The following is a 16191-nucleotide window of genomic DNA, read 5'->3' as shown; positions in this document are numbered from 1 at the left end:
CTTATGGAATGACCTTATTGATATAGAACCCTAACTACAACAATAATTGCTCCAAATGTTAGCGATGTGATATTGGGCCTGTAAGAAAGCACAACGGAATACCTCAAACATAGTTTATTAAGTTGCTCTAAAAGTCTATTCAGCCTAAATAAATAATCTAGCAAGCTTTAAGCGTCTCTTTTCAGTGATGAAGTGTACTACATTGAATGAATTAGAACAACACTCAACACATCTACACATCTTAGATACTTTCTCAAGGGATAACAAAAAGATAAATATCCTGTGCTTTTTTGGAATATCAAAGAATCATCTAAGGGAGGGCAATCTTATCTTAAAGGTCAGTCTTTAATCACTACAATAAAATGGTTGTAGCCGCTTCTATTCATAAGTATATAACATGTTAGTGGCTCGTTATGGTATGGGAAGGGTTTGTCCATGTGGGTGCCCTTCATCTTACAGGGTGAGTTGTAACTTGTATAAGCTAGATGTCCTAAATTTGAATCTTGACATTATGATGGGTTCTAAGGTGAACCGAGTCTTAAAGATTCATTGCAAGTTTCAAATAGAATAATTATAAGATCGAAAGCTAAGAAGAGCAAGAAAACAATACAAGGATTGGTATAATACACTTGAGACGAGTTTAGCAAGAGTCCAATATTCAAGATGGACTTGAGAAAAGGACATCCAATTCTCATTCACGTGATATAAGCTATAAAAGAGTGCAACATAAATTAGAGCTTATTATTATATTTATGTGATTGAAGGCTTTAGATTTGTTTATTTCTTTAAAAGGACTTGTTTTTTAGTTATAGGAATTAAGCTAAAATAAATAATTGGGCTTGAAGATGCTTGGCCCATATATATTTTATTTTGTTCAACTAGGATTTCAAGAGGCTAAATTACTGTAGCGGTATTGTAACCGTGATACTATTTACTTAAGGGTATTTTTGGAACGAAAGTGCCTTATTTTAGCTAGGGTTATGTTTTGAGAAGTGCTATTTAAACTCCTTGTAGCCATAGTTTATGAAAATTGATGAATTTTATTCATTGTGAGTTGAGTTTATCTCCTATTGTTCTTAAATGAACTTTTGAATTTATCAAAGGCAAATCACAACTTTTGTGGTATTCTTCTTTATCATCTGAGTTCTTGAGACATGTTTTTCAATAGATCTAGATTTTTATATAATCTAGATTCTTGAAATGAGTTTATCAACAGGTCTAGATTTTCCATCCATTGACTTGATATTGGCTTTCTTAGGTGAGTTTTCAAATTGATTGTGGGTTTAAGAGATTCTAATTCCGCGGATTCATATCATATTCATACTCTTAGGGCTTGTTTGAAAAATGGGATGGTTTCATCTCATCCTATTCCATCTATGTCTCTTTGCATTTTTTTTTTAAACATCATTCAAATCCAAACACTTTTTAATTTCAATTATTTAATTTTTTATCTAATCATTACCTAATCATTATAACTTTTCTAAATTTTCAAACAAAATACAAAAAATAATTCAATTGTTTCAAATATTAAAACAAAAATAATATTAAAAAAATTATATTCTAACAATATTTTAACTTTATTTTTATTCAATTTCTTTTTTTCTCTCTCATTTTTCAAAATCTTATATAAGTTTATAACTTAAATCTTTTCATTACTATTCACAAATAATTTAATTATTATTCACAAATTTATCATCATGTCTCATTTTCCCAAGCATCCGTTAGTCCGTAAAAAATTTATCTTTTATACTCTTATAAATTAGTTATGACTCTTTTTCAAATAGGCTATTTGAATAAAAAAAGAGAAATATTATAATAACAAATAAATAACATAAAAATAAATTTATAAAATTAAGTGATTTAATATAGATTGTAAAATTTAATAAATATAACTAATTATATAAAATTATATTATTCTATAAATTTAATTTAAAGTATTTATACAGCTAAAATAAAATAAATTCAAGAATAAATCGAAAATGCTACGATACAGTGGACCGGAAATGTTATATAAGAGTTTCCAACAACACCGATCAATTCACAATTTACAGCTGCTGTTGTTATAGGGACTAGGGAGAGAGTCGGCACCAGAGAGAGAGATGGGGAGAAGGAAAGGAGTAGACTTCGATGAGTCGCCGCCGGACGACTTCGATCCGTCGAACCCGTACAAGGACCCGGTGGCGATGCTGGAGATGAGGGAGCACGTTGTGCGGGAGAAGTGGATTGAGATTGAGAAGGCCAAGATCCTGAGGGAGAAGCTCAGGTGGTGCTACCGCATCGAAGGTGTCAACCACCTCCAGAAATGCCGCCACCTCGTCCAGCAGTACCTCGACTCCACCCGTGGAATCGGCTGGGGCAAGGACGGTCGCCACCCTTCCCTCCACGGTGCCCACTCTCTCTCTCTACCGTTCTCTTTGAAATTTTGAATGCCAAGAAATCTGATGATAGGAATTGGGTCCATCTTTTGAACGATTCTGTTTTTAATAGCTGGAAAATGATTAAAATTTGGGATTCGGAAATGTGTTTTTTCTTTTGAATGGTCTGATATTTGGAAGTTTACCTTGTTTCTTCTTCACTGATATAGAATCCATCTAATCTTTTCGTGGATATATTTGCTTGTTGTGTTTTTTTAATGTTCTGGTGGGTAGAAAATAATGATGTTTTAGATTCTCGATGATTAAATTTAGTGGCTGTTTTTAGGAATTAGTGAGTAAGATTGTCTTCCTTAATGTCTTAATAATGTCCTGCTTTTCTCTCTCCCTCTTCTCACGCACGCGCATCTCTATTTGAATTCTAGTCTTGGTGTTGGGAACCCCGAGGAAGAGGTATTGGAACAAATTAATAGTAAATATAGGGAGTATGAAGTGTCAGGGGTCAGAAGGAGCAGATGATGCAGCGAGAAGTTATAAAACTTATCCTAGAGCTCAAGCTTTCTTTAGTGGGATTGGTTGAGACGAAGTTTTTAATTCCATAAAGCAAATGGTTGGGTGATTGATATTGTGTTACTAGGCTATTAATAACAGAAGGTGAAGAAAACAAGTACGTGAGAGAGAAGAGAATCGAACGTTTTCAAAGTATTTACCTTCTTGTTCTGGTTTGCAGATTTATGAAGTTGACTGTTAAGATATAAATTAAATAATAAAATATATGAAGTTGACTGTTAAGATATAAATTAAATAATAAAATATACCTCTTTCCATAAGCTTAAGTTTTTGGCATAAGCGGTGATTTTACATGGTATCAGAGCAGAGATTTTGAGTTTGAATCCTGACTTAGTACTATACCTCATTTAATTAAACTCCACGTGTGGACACACTCATTGAAGGGAAATCTGACCCACACATGAGGAGGGGGGGGGGGTGTTAAGATATAAATTAAATAATAAAATCTACCTCTTCCCATAAGCTTAAGCTTTTGGGACAAGTGGTTATTTCACATTGACTAATATTTAGTTTTTGTGCGTATCATACAGTGAAGAATACGAGTTGCTACTCACAAGTTCTATGGTGATTATGTGAAGTGTGGTTATGTTAGTAGCTCTTTTGCTCTCAAGGTTACTGAATGTTTTTCTTTCATTGTTTGAATCAGGTCCAAAGGTTGAAGCTGTTGAGTCCAACTGATTCACAGCTTAAATTATTTGAGGTATTCTTACTGTTTGCTCTCTGGAATTTATAATATGTACTCAAATAACAATCATAGGATTGATTAATCTCTTATTCTTTTTCATTTTCCTTATTATTATTATTTTGCATAATACTACATAGTTTTCCTCCTGTGAGTGCCAAGAATGTGGCGAGGAGAAAAATGAAGAAAATTCATTTATCTACTCCCAAATCATTTTTTATTTTTATAAGTAAATGAAAATCTACTCCTAAATCATTTGATCTTGTTTACCACTTTGTAGCAGTCTAAGGTAGCATTGTGGAGAATAGAGAAAGGAGAATAGAGCGTTGGTAGTACTTATCAAAAAAAAAGAATAGAGCGTTGGTAGTGTGCGATTTATGGATTATAGTTTTTCCCCCATGGTTCTATAAATAAAATGAACTCGATGTAATCTCACAATCTTCAAAGCTATGACAATCTCTCTCTCTCTCTCTCTCTCTCTCTCTCTCTCTCTCTCCAAATACACCATATTGAACAAGATTGGATAATTTTCCATAATGATGCACACTCATGACTGCCAAAAATGCCCATTCAAACAAGTTAGAAGATCCCCACTCTTCTTACACACACAATGCCAATCAATTGTAATAACGCGTCTCTTCCTTACATTATCCAAGTTGAAAATCTTCTCTAATTGTCCATACAAAAAAGTTGGCTCTTGGGGGTGCCTTATTTAGCCTAATCTTCCAAGGAAAAAGGGGAGTTTCTATGAGCACATACCACATTGTAGAATGACTTTACCCTCAAATACTTGTTTCTTAATTTGAGCCCATATTAGTTTATCTTTGCCACCTGATCCGACTCTGCTAGAGTACAGACAGTTGAGGAGCGATGTGAAGTTATACCATAATTTCAATTAAAAGCTTTTTTGGCTTAGTATTTTAGATCTGATGTGGGTTAATGGAGTTTGTATGTCATTTTTTATAACCATGTGTTGCATTCAATGGTAACTCGAAAAATGGATTCTTTCGATTCAAGAAATTGCAATTGGTACACAATGTGCCACCAATCTGTGTGTTGTACCATCCATTATTTTGTTGCTTTTCTTCTTCAACCCATATTTCTATTTTATAAGGTTTTGGGACAATTTGAATTTGATTCCTTCTGCAAAGGGACATAAGGCAAGGAATAAACAGGCCTTTATAACCATAATTAGAGTTAAAAACTCACATCTTGTGAGTAGCCAAATGGTTGATATTAAGTTATATTGGTTGATTGGCTTGATAATGTGATTCTGAGATGGGGCTGCTGATCTACTTATTAATAAAATGGAAGATTTTGAGTTTAACTATGGTTTTGTAGTAGGTTGGGCATGTGGTCTTGGCTGGCCTTTGGGCACATTTTAAATGCTTTTGTTTACTCTACTGTGCTTGTAAACGAACCGAGCCGTTAATGACTAACTCGAGTTCAAATCAGATAAATATGTATTTAAAAAGATGGGAGGGAATCCTTGTATCACTAAATTAGCATGCTTAGGCTTGCTCTTGTATATGTCTGGTATACTTGGGCTCTTGCCTACTCTTTTGATCAATATAAATCTGTTTACCGATAAAAGAAAAAAAGGATGGGAGGGAATCTCCTACCTTATGTGATATTTCCACTTAAATCTTTGTGAAGATAAGCTTTGATGTAAATATATATCAATGTATGAATGTATATTTAAAGTATTGAAGATATTTATATAAACTCGGGCTTTACTCATTGAAATTTGCACATAAAATCATAAGATATGATATGAAAAATCTATTTTGTGATAAAAAAAAATTATGAGTCCTTTTACCTTGCTGGTGTGAAGTAAGATTTGTTTGGAATATTGTTGGCTATAGCATTTTGCCCCACATTGGAAGAAGGAATTCAGTTCTGCTTCCATCTTGCAGGGAACTCAATTGGGTTTGAAGGTGAATGCTCAAACAAGATGGAAGTGGGGGCCTGCCACTGGTTGTATTTTGGTTCCTTTTCTATTTTTTTGGACTTCCATCATCCAAATATATCTCTTTGCTTTTGTTGTATCCAGAAGCAAAATGTTGTTGCTTTGGCTGTCATCATAGATTTTATTTTCTGATAGCATCCAACAAATGGCAGTGTCCAGACTAGGCTTTGAATCAAAATACATGAGATGATTAAATAAAGTTTCTTTACGCTGCTTGGTTGTACCTAATGCCTTGTCAATAATGGATTGTAATTTATACTCCAGTGCCAGTGTCTGATATGGAGGAAAACGTTTTGAATCTTTTCAAAATTCATCGAGAAATTAGAATGCACTATTAGCTTATTCTGTAAGGTAGGATATTGGTAGGAGTGATCAGGGAACTGTGGTTGGTGGCATTGGTGAAGACATTTTATTGCTTATAAGAATTAAATGGCTATGGTCAAATTTTATTAATTTAATGGATGATTACAGGTTCAGATCGTATGAATTGTTTGCAGGTTATTGTGTGTTGCATGAAATTGAAGTACTTTCAGTATCGGGATCCATTATGCATATTAGGTCAATTATTTCGATTTATATTTGTTTTCCCTAGATTTATATTTAACCCATTGCACCTCCCAACTATCAAATAGTGACACATAGCGCTCATGTTTAATTCTAACCAATGGAGGGATGAAAAATATGTGACGTGGCACAATCTTGATTGTTAGATCTTAACAGATGATGCATATTACAAAATTTTGATTGATTGAATGTGCACTGCATTAATTTTTTTTTTTTCCAAGTAATTCGCATTGAGGCCACCGTTAATTTCAGCTGTTTTTCTGTATGATTTGGTCTGAATCTGTATTTTACTAAATGGATGAGAAAGTTAAGTTCTGTGAGCAAAGTCAAAGGACAAGTATTCTTACAGGAAGGTGACGGTATTCGTTCAAATTACCACAGGATCGTGTGTCCTACATGCATGTCTACTGATAGAAGTATTTTCTCATCATTTTTGTAAGAAAATCACGTAGCTCTATAAATATATATATATATATATTTATATGTATATATTTAAAGCAAAGTTATTAGGATAGGAGAGAGGTCATTCCAATTCCTTTCCTTCTTGGGTTTGAGCCTGGTAATATTGTTTCTCTCTCTAGGATGAATAGTGGGAAGACATGGAATTCTTGATAGAAGTTGTCGAAAAAAAAGCGTCTATGGCCTCAACTCATCATGATGTCCAGACAGCAACCGGGCGGCAACTCATGTATGCCCTCCTTTACATATTCTACCCTGTTAAAAGCAAACAAAAGTTAGAAATATATGTAAATTCATATATTTATGTTTTTGTATATATATAAATATTTATGTTTATATATATATATATGTATAATATATAGGTGAGGGAGGGGCGGGGCTGGGCTGGGTGGGGTTAGGCCCTTGCTGCCCCCCGCCCCCGCTAGGGGGATTAGATGCGGGGCGGGGGCCCCCTCCCCTGCCCATGTGGGGCGGTGTTGCCTGCCCCGTCGTGCTGGCTGGAGGTGGCAGGATGCGGGGCTCCGCTGCCCACCCCTAAGACTAACCACAAATAACCCAATATATATTCAATCTTAAGTACAAGATCAAACTCCATATCTTTGAGTCAATGGTATCTAGCTCGAATTCTATTATTTTATAAGTCGGTGTGTAAACATATCACTTGCTGTAAGATCCAATATTAAAGTTACCAAAACGGAGGCTTTCAAATTAGTGATGTTTTGAAAGTTAGTGATGTTTTGAAAGTATGAACAAGGAAATTTTGCAAATAGAATTTTCTAATGTTTAACCTATAGAAAAAGCCAAGAAATAGAATTGGCAGGATACTGCAGAAAACAGAGAAAAAAATGTATGCTGCAGTAGTAGGAGCTCCCTTCAGTCCAATGGGCGGGCAAAGGTGGAAGCGGAAGGAGTTGCTCCCACTCCATGCACCTGGTCAAACTTAACATTTTCGTTCGCCTCTCCTTATAACATCTTCCATCTTTGACCACTTTCTGCATGCAGTACCTCACATCCATCTAACCTAGTTTGGTTGCTGAGTGTTGGTGGGAAAACATCAAGGGTAGCCAAAATGCATGAGGTGACAGCTCTAGCCGCTCCTCTGCCCTCTAAATTGGACTGAAAGGAGCTCCTTTCACCTTTAGCCTCCCCCTCCCCAGAGTGTTGGTTTAAAGAATGAAGTTGAAGAAGCTAGCTAAGCTGTATTGGCCTGTCACAGCTTCTTCCTTTTATTCAGCTATTTCACTCCCACGTGAAATATTTTAAGATTACCACACACACATCACCTACTCAAGCCGGCAAAGATTATGATTTATTTTTGGATCATTCCTTTTTATCTTTAGCTCAAATGGGTGGGTTTCTTTGGGAGTCTTAATCAGGATGGAATCATGGATGATGTTTATATATGCCTTGCCTTGCAATCTCAGGGAAAAAACTCAATGTACAATTACTTTTGTATATTCTTTATACACTCTACTAATGTGATTGGTTATATCATTTTTTAATATAAAATAACTGTTTTGATCAATCACATTAATGAAATACACAAAATGCCTATATGTACACAAAGAATTTTACAATATGATGAATTACGTACATTAAACCACGTCAATCTATAAATTTATTGTGTTATAAGATTTATGTGTAGACGAAACATTTCTTATTTGATTACGGATATTCAATCAAACTTCAAGTTCTTAAATGGTCCTACTAGTCATCCTTCAAAATAATCTTTTTAGCTATCATTATTTCCATACCTCTCCATGCATGATTACTAACAATTAAGCATCATTTAGCCTTGACTTGTTGATAACTTTCACTATCATTTGAATGATGGAAGACCTCCAAATAAATCCACTAGTTTACTTGGCTCCTATGACTTTGCTGATAATCTCACTTTCATTAGAAGATAAAACTTGGGGAAGATTGAGACTTTGATGTTACATATTGAGACACCTTCTTAATTCAAGATCTTAAACAACTTAATAATATAGAGTTTCTAATTATGCTATTCTTCATGATCATGCAATGGCTCGTTTAACGAATGAACAAGCTGTAGGTTACACCTTTCAACAAATTAACTAGTCATGCGCGCACCACCCACGTACGTGATGTGCGGCTGATTTCGAAGTAATATTATTTCTATGAGTTTTCTGCCGCAACTATTAACGTCCATCGTCCCTACTTGGTGATATTTTATAATCATATCCACTATCTCAAGTTTTGGATCGAACTAATCCAATTATATTGCAAGTAGTTCATGAGAGAAAATTGAGTTATTCAACCAGAGTAGAAATATCTCCATCTTTTTAAATCAATATTTATTGAAATGATCTTTTAAACTCTTTAAATTTAAATTATCAAATTTATGGTTGTTCACTCTTTTGTTTTTACAGATGATATGAGTTAAGATTAAAGTTAAAGGTTGAATAAAATATTGTTAGAATATATTTTTTTAATATTATTTTTATTTTAAGATTTGAAAAGTTTTAATTATTTATTTTATTTTGTATGAAGATTTGAAAAAATTGTAATGATTAAATCAGATGAGATGAGATGAGTTTTCACAAATCAGGCTATGTAAGAAGAGATATTGATGTGACTTGATAGAGTTATGGATTATCTTTTCTAATTATTTCCCTCCCTTCCATTGCTAATTTGCCGTTGATCATGATCAAGTACTTACCTAAACCTTGATGACATGCTGATCAACTTTTCACTTTCACACACTAATTTGGAGGTGATAGGGTGCAAATTGATTGTGTTTTCAATTAGTTTGAGCTCTTGAAATCTTGAAATTAAAGAGACTTAGGTTGCATTTAGATGCTGAAATGAGATTAGATAAGACAAGAAATTTATGATTAATAATAAAATAATATGTGAATAGTAGTAAAATATTTTGAGTTAAGATATTTTGTGGAGTTTAGAGAATTGTGAGAGAAAAAGTTGAATAAAATTATTATAAAATTAAAATATTGTTAGAATGTAAATTTTTAATATAATTTATGTTTTTGGATTAGAAAAAGTTAAATTGTTTTTGTATTTTGTTTAGAAGTTTGTAAAATTTGTAATGATTAGATAAAATTAAAAATTAAAAATTTGAAATTAAAAAGTATTTATGTTTAAATTATATTCAGATATTGCGATAAGATAAGATGAGATGGGATGAAATGACTTGAGGCCGGCCATCTCAACATCCAAATGGGTCGTAATTAGCTTAGCTGTATTAATTTCAATATTCCGATGAGATCATCACAATTGCATGCACTTACTGAACAACACAGGTTCATGTCATTGTTCATCGATTTCCTTTAATTTGCTTCTTTTCAATTAGATAGCCACAAAGATACCTTAATTATTTCACTTGGAAATTAAGGATCTGTATATACCAATCCAATTCCATATCCGTTTGATCTTCGGCAATCAAACGACAAAAACTAGTTGTAAGCCCGTGCAGATATGCGAGAGTAATCACTTAACTACCATATATGCATTAATATTTATATATTCAAGATCGGGTAATGCTAGATACAGTTTTGAAATATATAATCTTTATTCACTTTCAGCTTTGAAAAAAGTGGGCGGATGTCACTACTGAAAAAAATAATTTTTTCATAAAAATTATAGATTTTTTATCTATTTTTCAAAGAGAGTACGTGAAATTATACGGTAATTGATGACCACAAATATCAATATTTGTCATTTTTTATGTTTCTGAGAATTAACATCAAAATAGAATTAATTTTAAGCGGTGAGGAAGCGAAAGAGGATAATCATACAGTACCACTTGTGATCAGGAAACGAAATTTCCTGAAAGCTATGTGGTTCTTTGATTCTCTCTCTCGTTTTCTGTCTCTTTCAAGCCTTCGTACGTAATTAGGAAGTCATTTGTCCTAGTTTTTGGCAATATTGAATACATGGGATTCTAATCTGTTTGGTTTGATGTTGACGAAATGACCTGACGTTATCTAGGATCATATATAATACACTGCTTGTTTATATGTGTGTGAATATATATATATATATATATATATAAAAGAAAATGGTGTTGAGTAAATCTTAAGTTATATATAAGATATTTTATTAGGGAACTCTTCGGTCACCGAGAGGTGTGCCGACAGTTCTCATCAATAGAATTTGTTAAAATAATAAATTTATAAATTTATTAAAAAATTATTTTTTTAATTAATAATTAAATATATAAAAAAAAAAAAGTCGAATCGATAGAATTTTGGCGTAAGCATTAATTTCCATTATATAAATACACAGCTTGTTAATAGAAGATAATTAAAATTTAAAGTTGCTATCAAGCATTACGTACATGCATGTACTTGGCCAGTTGAGTATCATTCTTAATTATATATAATGCTTTTGAAGCTTCTGATGATTCTTTCATGAGTACTTGGGTAATACTTATCCTTTTTTCTAATAGATGTCTTTTAAGTTATTGACTACATAGAATTGGTTTTTTGTTCAGTTGAAATATAACATTTTTCTTTATTGGTACTTGATATCTAAGAATAAAGTCCCGATTAATCTATAATTTTCTGGAAAGAGTTTTCTAAAAATCATGTTCTCAGATCATTTAAGAGATAGTTTTCTAGTTGTCTAAAGAATATGAATGAGGGGTTCTGAACCCAAACGCCCGGTTTATATGGCTTGCCTCGGAACCACTATAGTAATATGAGAAATTATAGTTGAAGCTGTGAATGCACACCCGTCGAACAATTATTTTGAGCCCTGTCTGATGACTTCTTGTCTCAGAACATGATTAATGTAGTCCAACATATAATACGTACAGCTTTATCCATGTCACATGCGTTTGGACGGTGAAATAATCTCAGTAAATAATAATCAACTGCTTTACTTGTCAAATACAGTCTAAATGCAGTGTTGACGAGATGTTTTGTGCGTCTAAAGATCGTGCTCTCAATAGTACGGATCTTTGCTCTAGTGGACTTGCAATCACAGAAATAAAGGTTAGTAGAGAGAAGACCTATGGTGGTCGGAAAAGTCTCTGATACTTAAAATTAGAGGTGATACAAATGATAGTGAAAAGAGAGTTTAGCATGTCATTTCTCTTAAAAATGAATTTCCCCTCTTGCTTGTTGGTTGGGGGCCATTTTATCCCCTATCTCGAAAGTCGAGTGGCCATGCCATACGGCCTAGGTTGAGAGGTTTCATTTCGAGTCCTTTCCGTCATGTCTCCTTTCATGTTGTGTGGCCTTCTAAGTGAAGTCGTTAATGTGTCGTGATTTCTTGGTAAGCGCTTTTAATGCGACGTGATCCCCTTGTATTGCTTTAGAGTCCAGTTTCCTCCTTCTGATGTGCTTCCTTCTTCTTTTTGCTAGCATAGCTACTTGTAGTCCTTGAGTAGTGTCCCATCTCTCGATCCGAATCCTCATGCCCAACTTACTTGTGGGCCTCGATTGAGTTGCTGAGGGGCCCCCAGGTTTGGGCCTTGCTTTTCAATCCCTTTGCTGTGTGAGGGACCCTCTTGACGCCTAAGGCCCTGGAAAAAATCCGCCCAACATGTAGGATCATGAGCTATACATTATGCATGCATGCATGTCTCATTCAAAACTTTGCCTTATTACGTGAAAGATAATGATAGACTTACTACTTCATATCATCTATGTTACCCAGATAACTAACACAAGAGGGGAGTGAATTGAATTATATTTAAAAATTAAAAATTAAAAATTATAAATCAAATACACAATATAAAATATAAATAAAATACAAAATAATAATAAATATAAAGAGTAAGGGTAAGAGAGAAGCAAACTTAGTATGTTAATAAGGTTCAGCCTCACTGTTTACGTCCTCACCTCAAGTTACCCCTTAATGATCTCTAAATTCACTATTCAATTTCCCTCGGTGGAGATAGAAATCTATTACAACTTTGAACAACACAGTTACAAAGGATTCGTGTAAAATACCTTCTACACTTGCAATCACCTTACACGTGGTGATTCAACTATTTCTTGTGTAGGATACTTTCTATACGCACAAGTGTTATACATATCATTTTATTGATACAAGAACTGATAGTGAGTATGTTATCAAAGAACACTCATCGATGAGTGAAATAAGAACAATACAACGCAAAATATATCTCTCTCAAAATGAACAAAAGTTAAGGCTCAATGTTCATAGAAGAGAGAATGAAAGTTTTAAATGAATGTTATATGCTCTTGGTGTTATAAATTTGAAGCTCTCAAATAATCTATTTATAGGAATATGAGACTTCATATTGAAATTTAAAAAAATTCACATGTCAAAGACAACATCATTCATTTTTTCATAAAATTCAAATAAAAGTTTCTTCTTTTTCAATTATCAAATACAACATCATTCACTTTTCAAAAATTTCAAATATAATCTTTTTACTTTTCCCATATGATAAAATGAGTACATTTTACTTTTAAAATTTTTTAAACAAAATCATCTATCTTTTGCATAAGTAAAAAAGAGTATTAATCACTTTTGAAAATATTCAAATAAAATATGCACAGGTGAAAGATGACAATCAATCATCTTTCAAAATTTTCAAATTTAATTTTCAAAATATTCATATAAGTGTGGAAAATATATTTTAATATTTTATGATAAAATATTAATTTTGAACCTTAATCCTAATTTTGAATTTTTAAGAGATTTACAACATTACTCTATAAGTTTTAATGTGAATTTATTTCCTTCTCGCTCATGCTTAATTCCTTGATGTGCTTGACTCTATTGTGTAAACAACTTGAACTTGAGACTCATTTATTCTTTGAATTCATTTGTTATTATCAAAATTTATGTGTAGATATATAATTATACGAAACTTGAAATTAAACCTTAGATTCAACAATCTATTTACTACTTCATAGTGTATTTGAAATTTTTTATTATTTTTAAAAGTATTTTTTTAACATTCTTAATTATTAAGTAAAAAAAAAAAACTGCTACAAACACAAAGCAATTACATAAAATAAACTCACAAACTGATGTGGTTTTATGTAATCTGTTAGATCTCTACTTTATAATAAAAATAATTTTATAATCTGATATACTATATTAAATCACATCAATTTATTTATTTATTTTTATATAATTCTTTTATAATAAAATATTTTCTAAAATTAGTAGTAATAAGCTTATCATTATCGGTACTGAATCACGTATGAAAAATCAATAGGATGTCAGTTTTTTACGACGACTGTATACAACGCCTTTATTTCAAATAGAGAGGATTTATGTTACTGAATTCAGAAATGCTAAAGCTCTCAAATTTGGGACTAAAAAAACCTACTGGATCCTTTTATTTTTATTTTTTAACTTAAGGATTAAGAAAATTTTTATAAATGATGTTGTGAATTTTTTTAAAAAAATTATTTAAGACTATAAAAAATTAAAAATAAAAATAAAAATAAAAATATAGAGTAATGTTATATACAGTCGTAGAATTGCAAATGCCGTGTAATCGCTTTGAAAAAAAATGGGATCCACAATTAAAAAGTTAATTTTTTTTATATGGGTCTCATATTAATTCTTTTTTTCCAAAACGACTGCACGTCATTTACACAACCACACAAATATCATTTCTCAAAAATATATTGCATTCGGTGAAAATTTGGGCTACATTCATCTGTAGATGCAGCACCGTTCTACTGAATTTTTTTTTGAAAAGAAGAATTCATATTGATATTCATCTTAAAGCATTGAAGCTTGGATACAAGAAGGGATTCCTCCCATTACAATGCTCTCCTCAGAGAGTTTGAGTGCATCCTTAGCTAGTATATGAGCTACTGAATTGATGTTCCTTGGTATAAACTGCACAGACCACTCCCCCATCGAGTTGAGCTTGTGCTTGATGTCTTGAATGATCATTCCACCCGTGTTCCACTTGACTGTATCACAATTTATATCATCTATCACTACTTTAGCATCCCCCTCGAGAATGACTCTATCAATAAGCAATTGTTGGCACAAAGACACTGCTTTTAAAGCACCTAGAGCCTCTGCTACAACCGGGTCTGGAAAGGATTTCCTTTGATGTCTGAGAGTAGCTACCACCCCTCCTTTCCAATCTCTAATAATCACCCCAATACCAATTCTACTATTGGCCTTATCCACTGAGGCATCCCAGTTAGCTTTATAACATTGATCTGGAGGAGCAGACCAATTGGATTGAGATAAGGTAGTGGCCTCCTTTTTACCCCCTGATGTCTGGTTTGCTTCCTGGTAGTCCTTCACTTTTTGGTTGGCAGCCTTTACCAGCTCATTCGGGTCCATGAACCTGTTTTCAAACACAAAACTGTTCCTCCTCCTCCAAATCATATAAACTGTTTCAGCAAATACAGCAATACTGTGGTCATCCAGAACCTCAAACATGTCTTTACACAACTCTTTGAAAGGCACTTCCCTCACTTTCAGCTTCTGAAAGCAGAGAAGGTTATGGCCCCATATATCTTGGGCAGCACAGCAAGACCAGAGGGCATGAGTAACAGATTCTGATTCTGTCTCACAGATAGGACACAAGGGGGACTCTATGATTTTCCTCTGCACAAGCTTCTGATTAGTAGGCAAAGAGTCATGGCATGCCCTCCATAAGAGCATTCGAGTAGCACTTGGTACCATTATCTTCCAAAGCTTAGTCCAAAGTTCAGACTTCTGCCTAACTTGAGAGGTTTGCCCATTCTGTTCAGCTGACATCTCCCCTGCCAAGTAGTAAGCACTCCTGACCGTGAACCTTCCATCTTTTGCACACCTCCATATCATCTTGTCTTGGCTATTACTCACACTTACTGGTATTCTGCACACTACTTCCACATCCTCAATCCTGAAAACCTCTCTAAGAGTATCCATTCTCCATGCCCCCGAGCTTGAGTCAATTAATGTAGATACCTTACTGGCAGCAAATTCTGCTATAACAGGAGACTGCACCTTGAAAGAAGATGGTCTCGGAAGCCATTTGTCTGTCCATATGTTCACTGATTCCCCATTACCAATCCTCCAAAAAAGTCCCTCCTGCAGGATTGGTCTTGCTTCCAGGAAGCTTCTCCACAGGAAGGAAGCATTGCTTCCTATTTTGGCCTTTAAAAAATCAGATTTGAAGAAATACTTTGCTTTAAGAACTCTTGAAGCTAGGGAAGAGGGATTTTGAATAATCCTCCACCCTTGCTTTGCAAGGAGAGCCAAATTAAAATTTTCAAAGTCCCTGTAGCCTAATCCTCCCTCCCTTTTAGATTTACCCATTTGTTTCCAAGGAATCCATTGGGTTTTTGTCTTCTCTTCCCTACTGCCCCACCAGAATTTTTTCATAGACTTGTTGATAGCATTAAGCACAGCCTTGGGGAGTTTAAAGATGCTCATGCAATAAGTTGGGATTGCTTGAACTATGGCCTTCAGCAACACCTCCTTGCCTGCCTGAGTTAGGAATTTTACCTTCCAATTGCTCATCCTATTCCTTATTGACTCCAAGATTGGTCTGAATGCTGCCACTTTCTGTCTTCCAACATATGAGGGGAGGCCAAGGTATTTCTCGTAGGATCTAGCTTCACACAGCCTAACTCCTGACAGGATAGCAT

At 33.7% G+C, this 16191-nt stretch overlaps 1 protein-coding gene across 1 annotated transcript; it reads left to right on the top strand.

Moving 5' to 3' along the window:
- The first annotated feature begins 2015 nt into the window (after positions 1-2015).
- Positions 2016-5821, top strand: LOC122299934 (NADH dehydrogenase [ubiquinone] 1 beta subcomplex subunit 10-B-like). The gene is made up of 3 exons (XM_043110419.1): positions 2016-2385; positions 3589-3642; positions 5541-5821. Exons 1-2 carry the CDS (start codon positions 2100-2102, stop codon positions 3618-3620), a joined length of 318 nt encoding a protein of 105 aa, XP_042966353.1. The 5' UTR covers positions 2016-2099; the 3' UTR covers positions 3621-3642; positions 5541-5821.
- The last annotated feature ends 10370 nt before the right edge of the window (positions 5822-16191 follow it).

Source organism: Carya illinoinensis, chromosome 16 (assembly GCF_018687715.1).
Source record: "Carya illinoinensis cultivar Pawnee chromosome 16, C.illinoinensisPawnee_v1, whole genome shotgun sequence".
NCBI lineage: Eukaryota > Viridiplantae > Streptophyta > Magnoliopsida > Fagales > Juglandaceae > Carya > Carya illinoinensis.
Note: the sequence above shows the minus strand (reverse complement) of the source record. Positions and strands in the feature narration are given on the sequence as shown.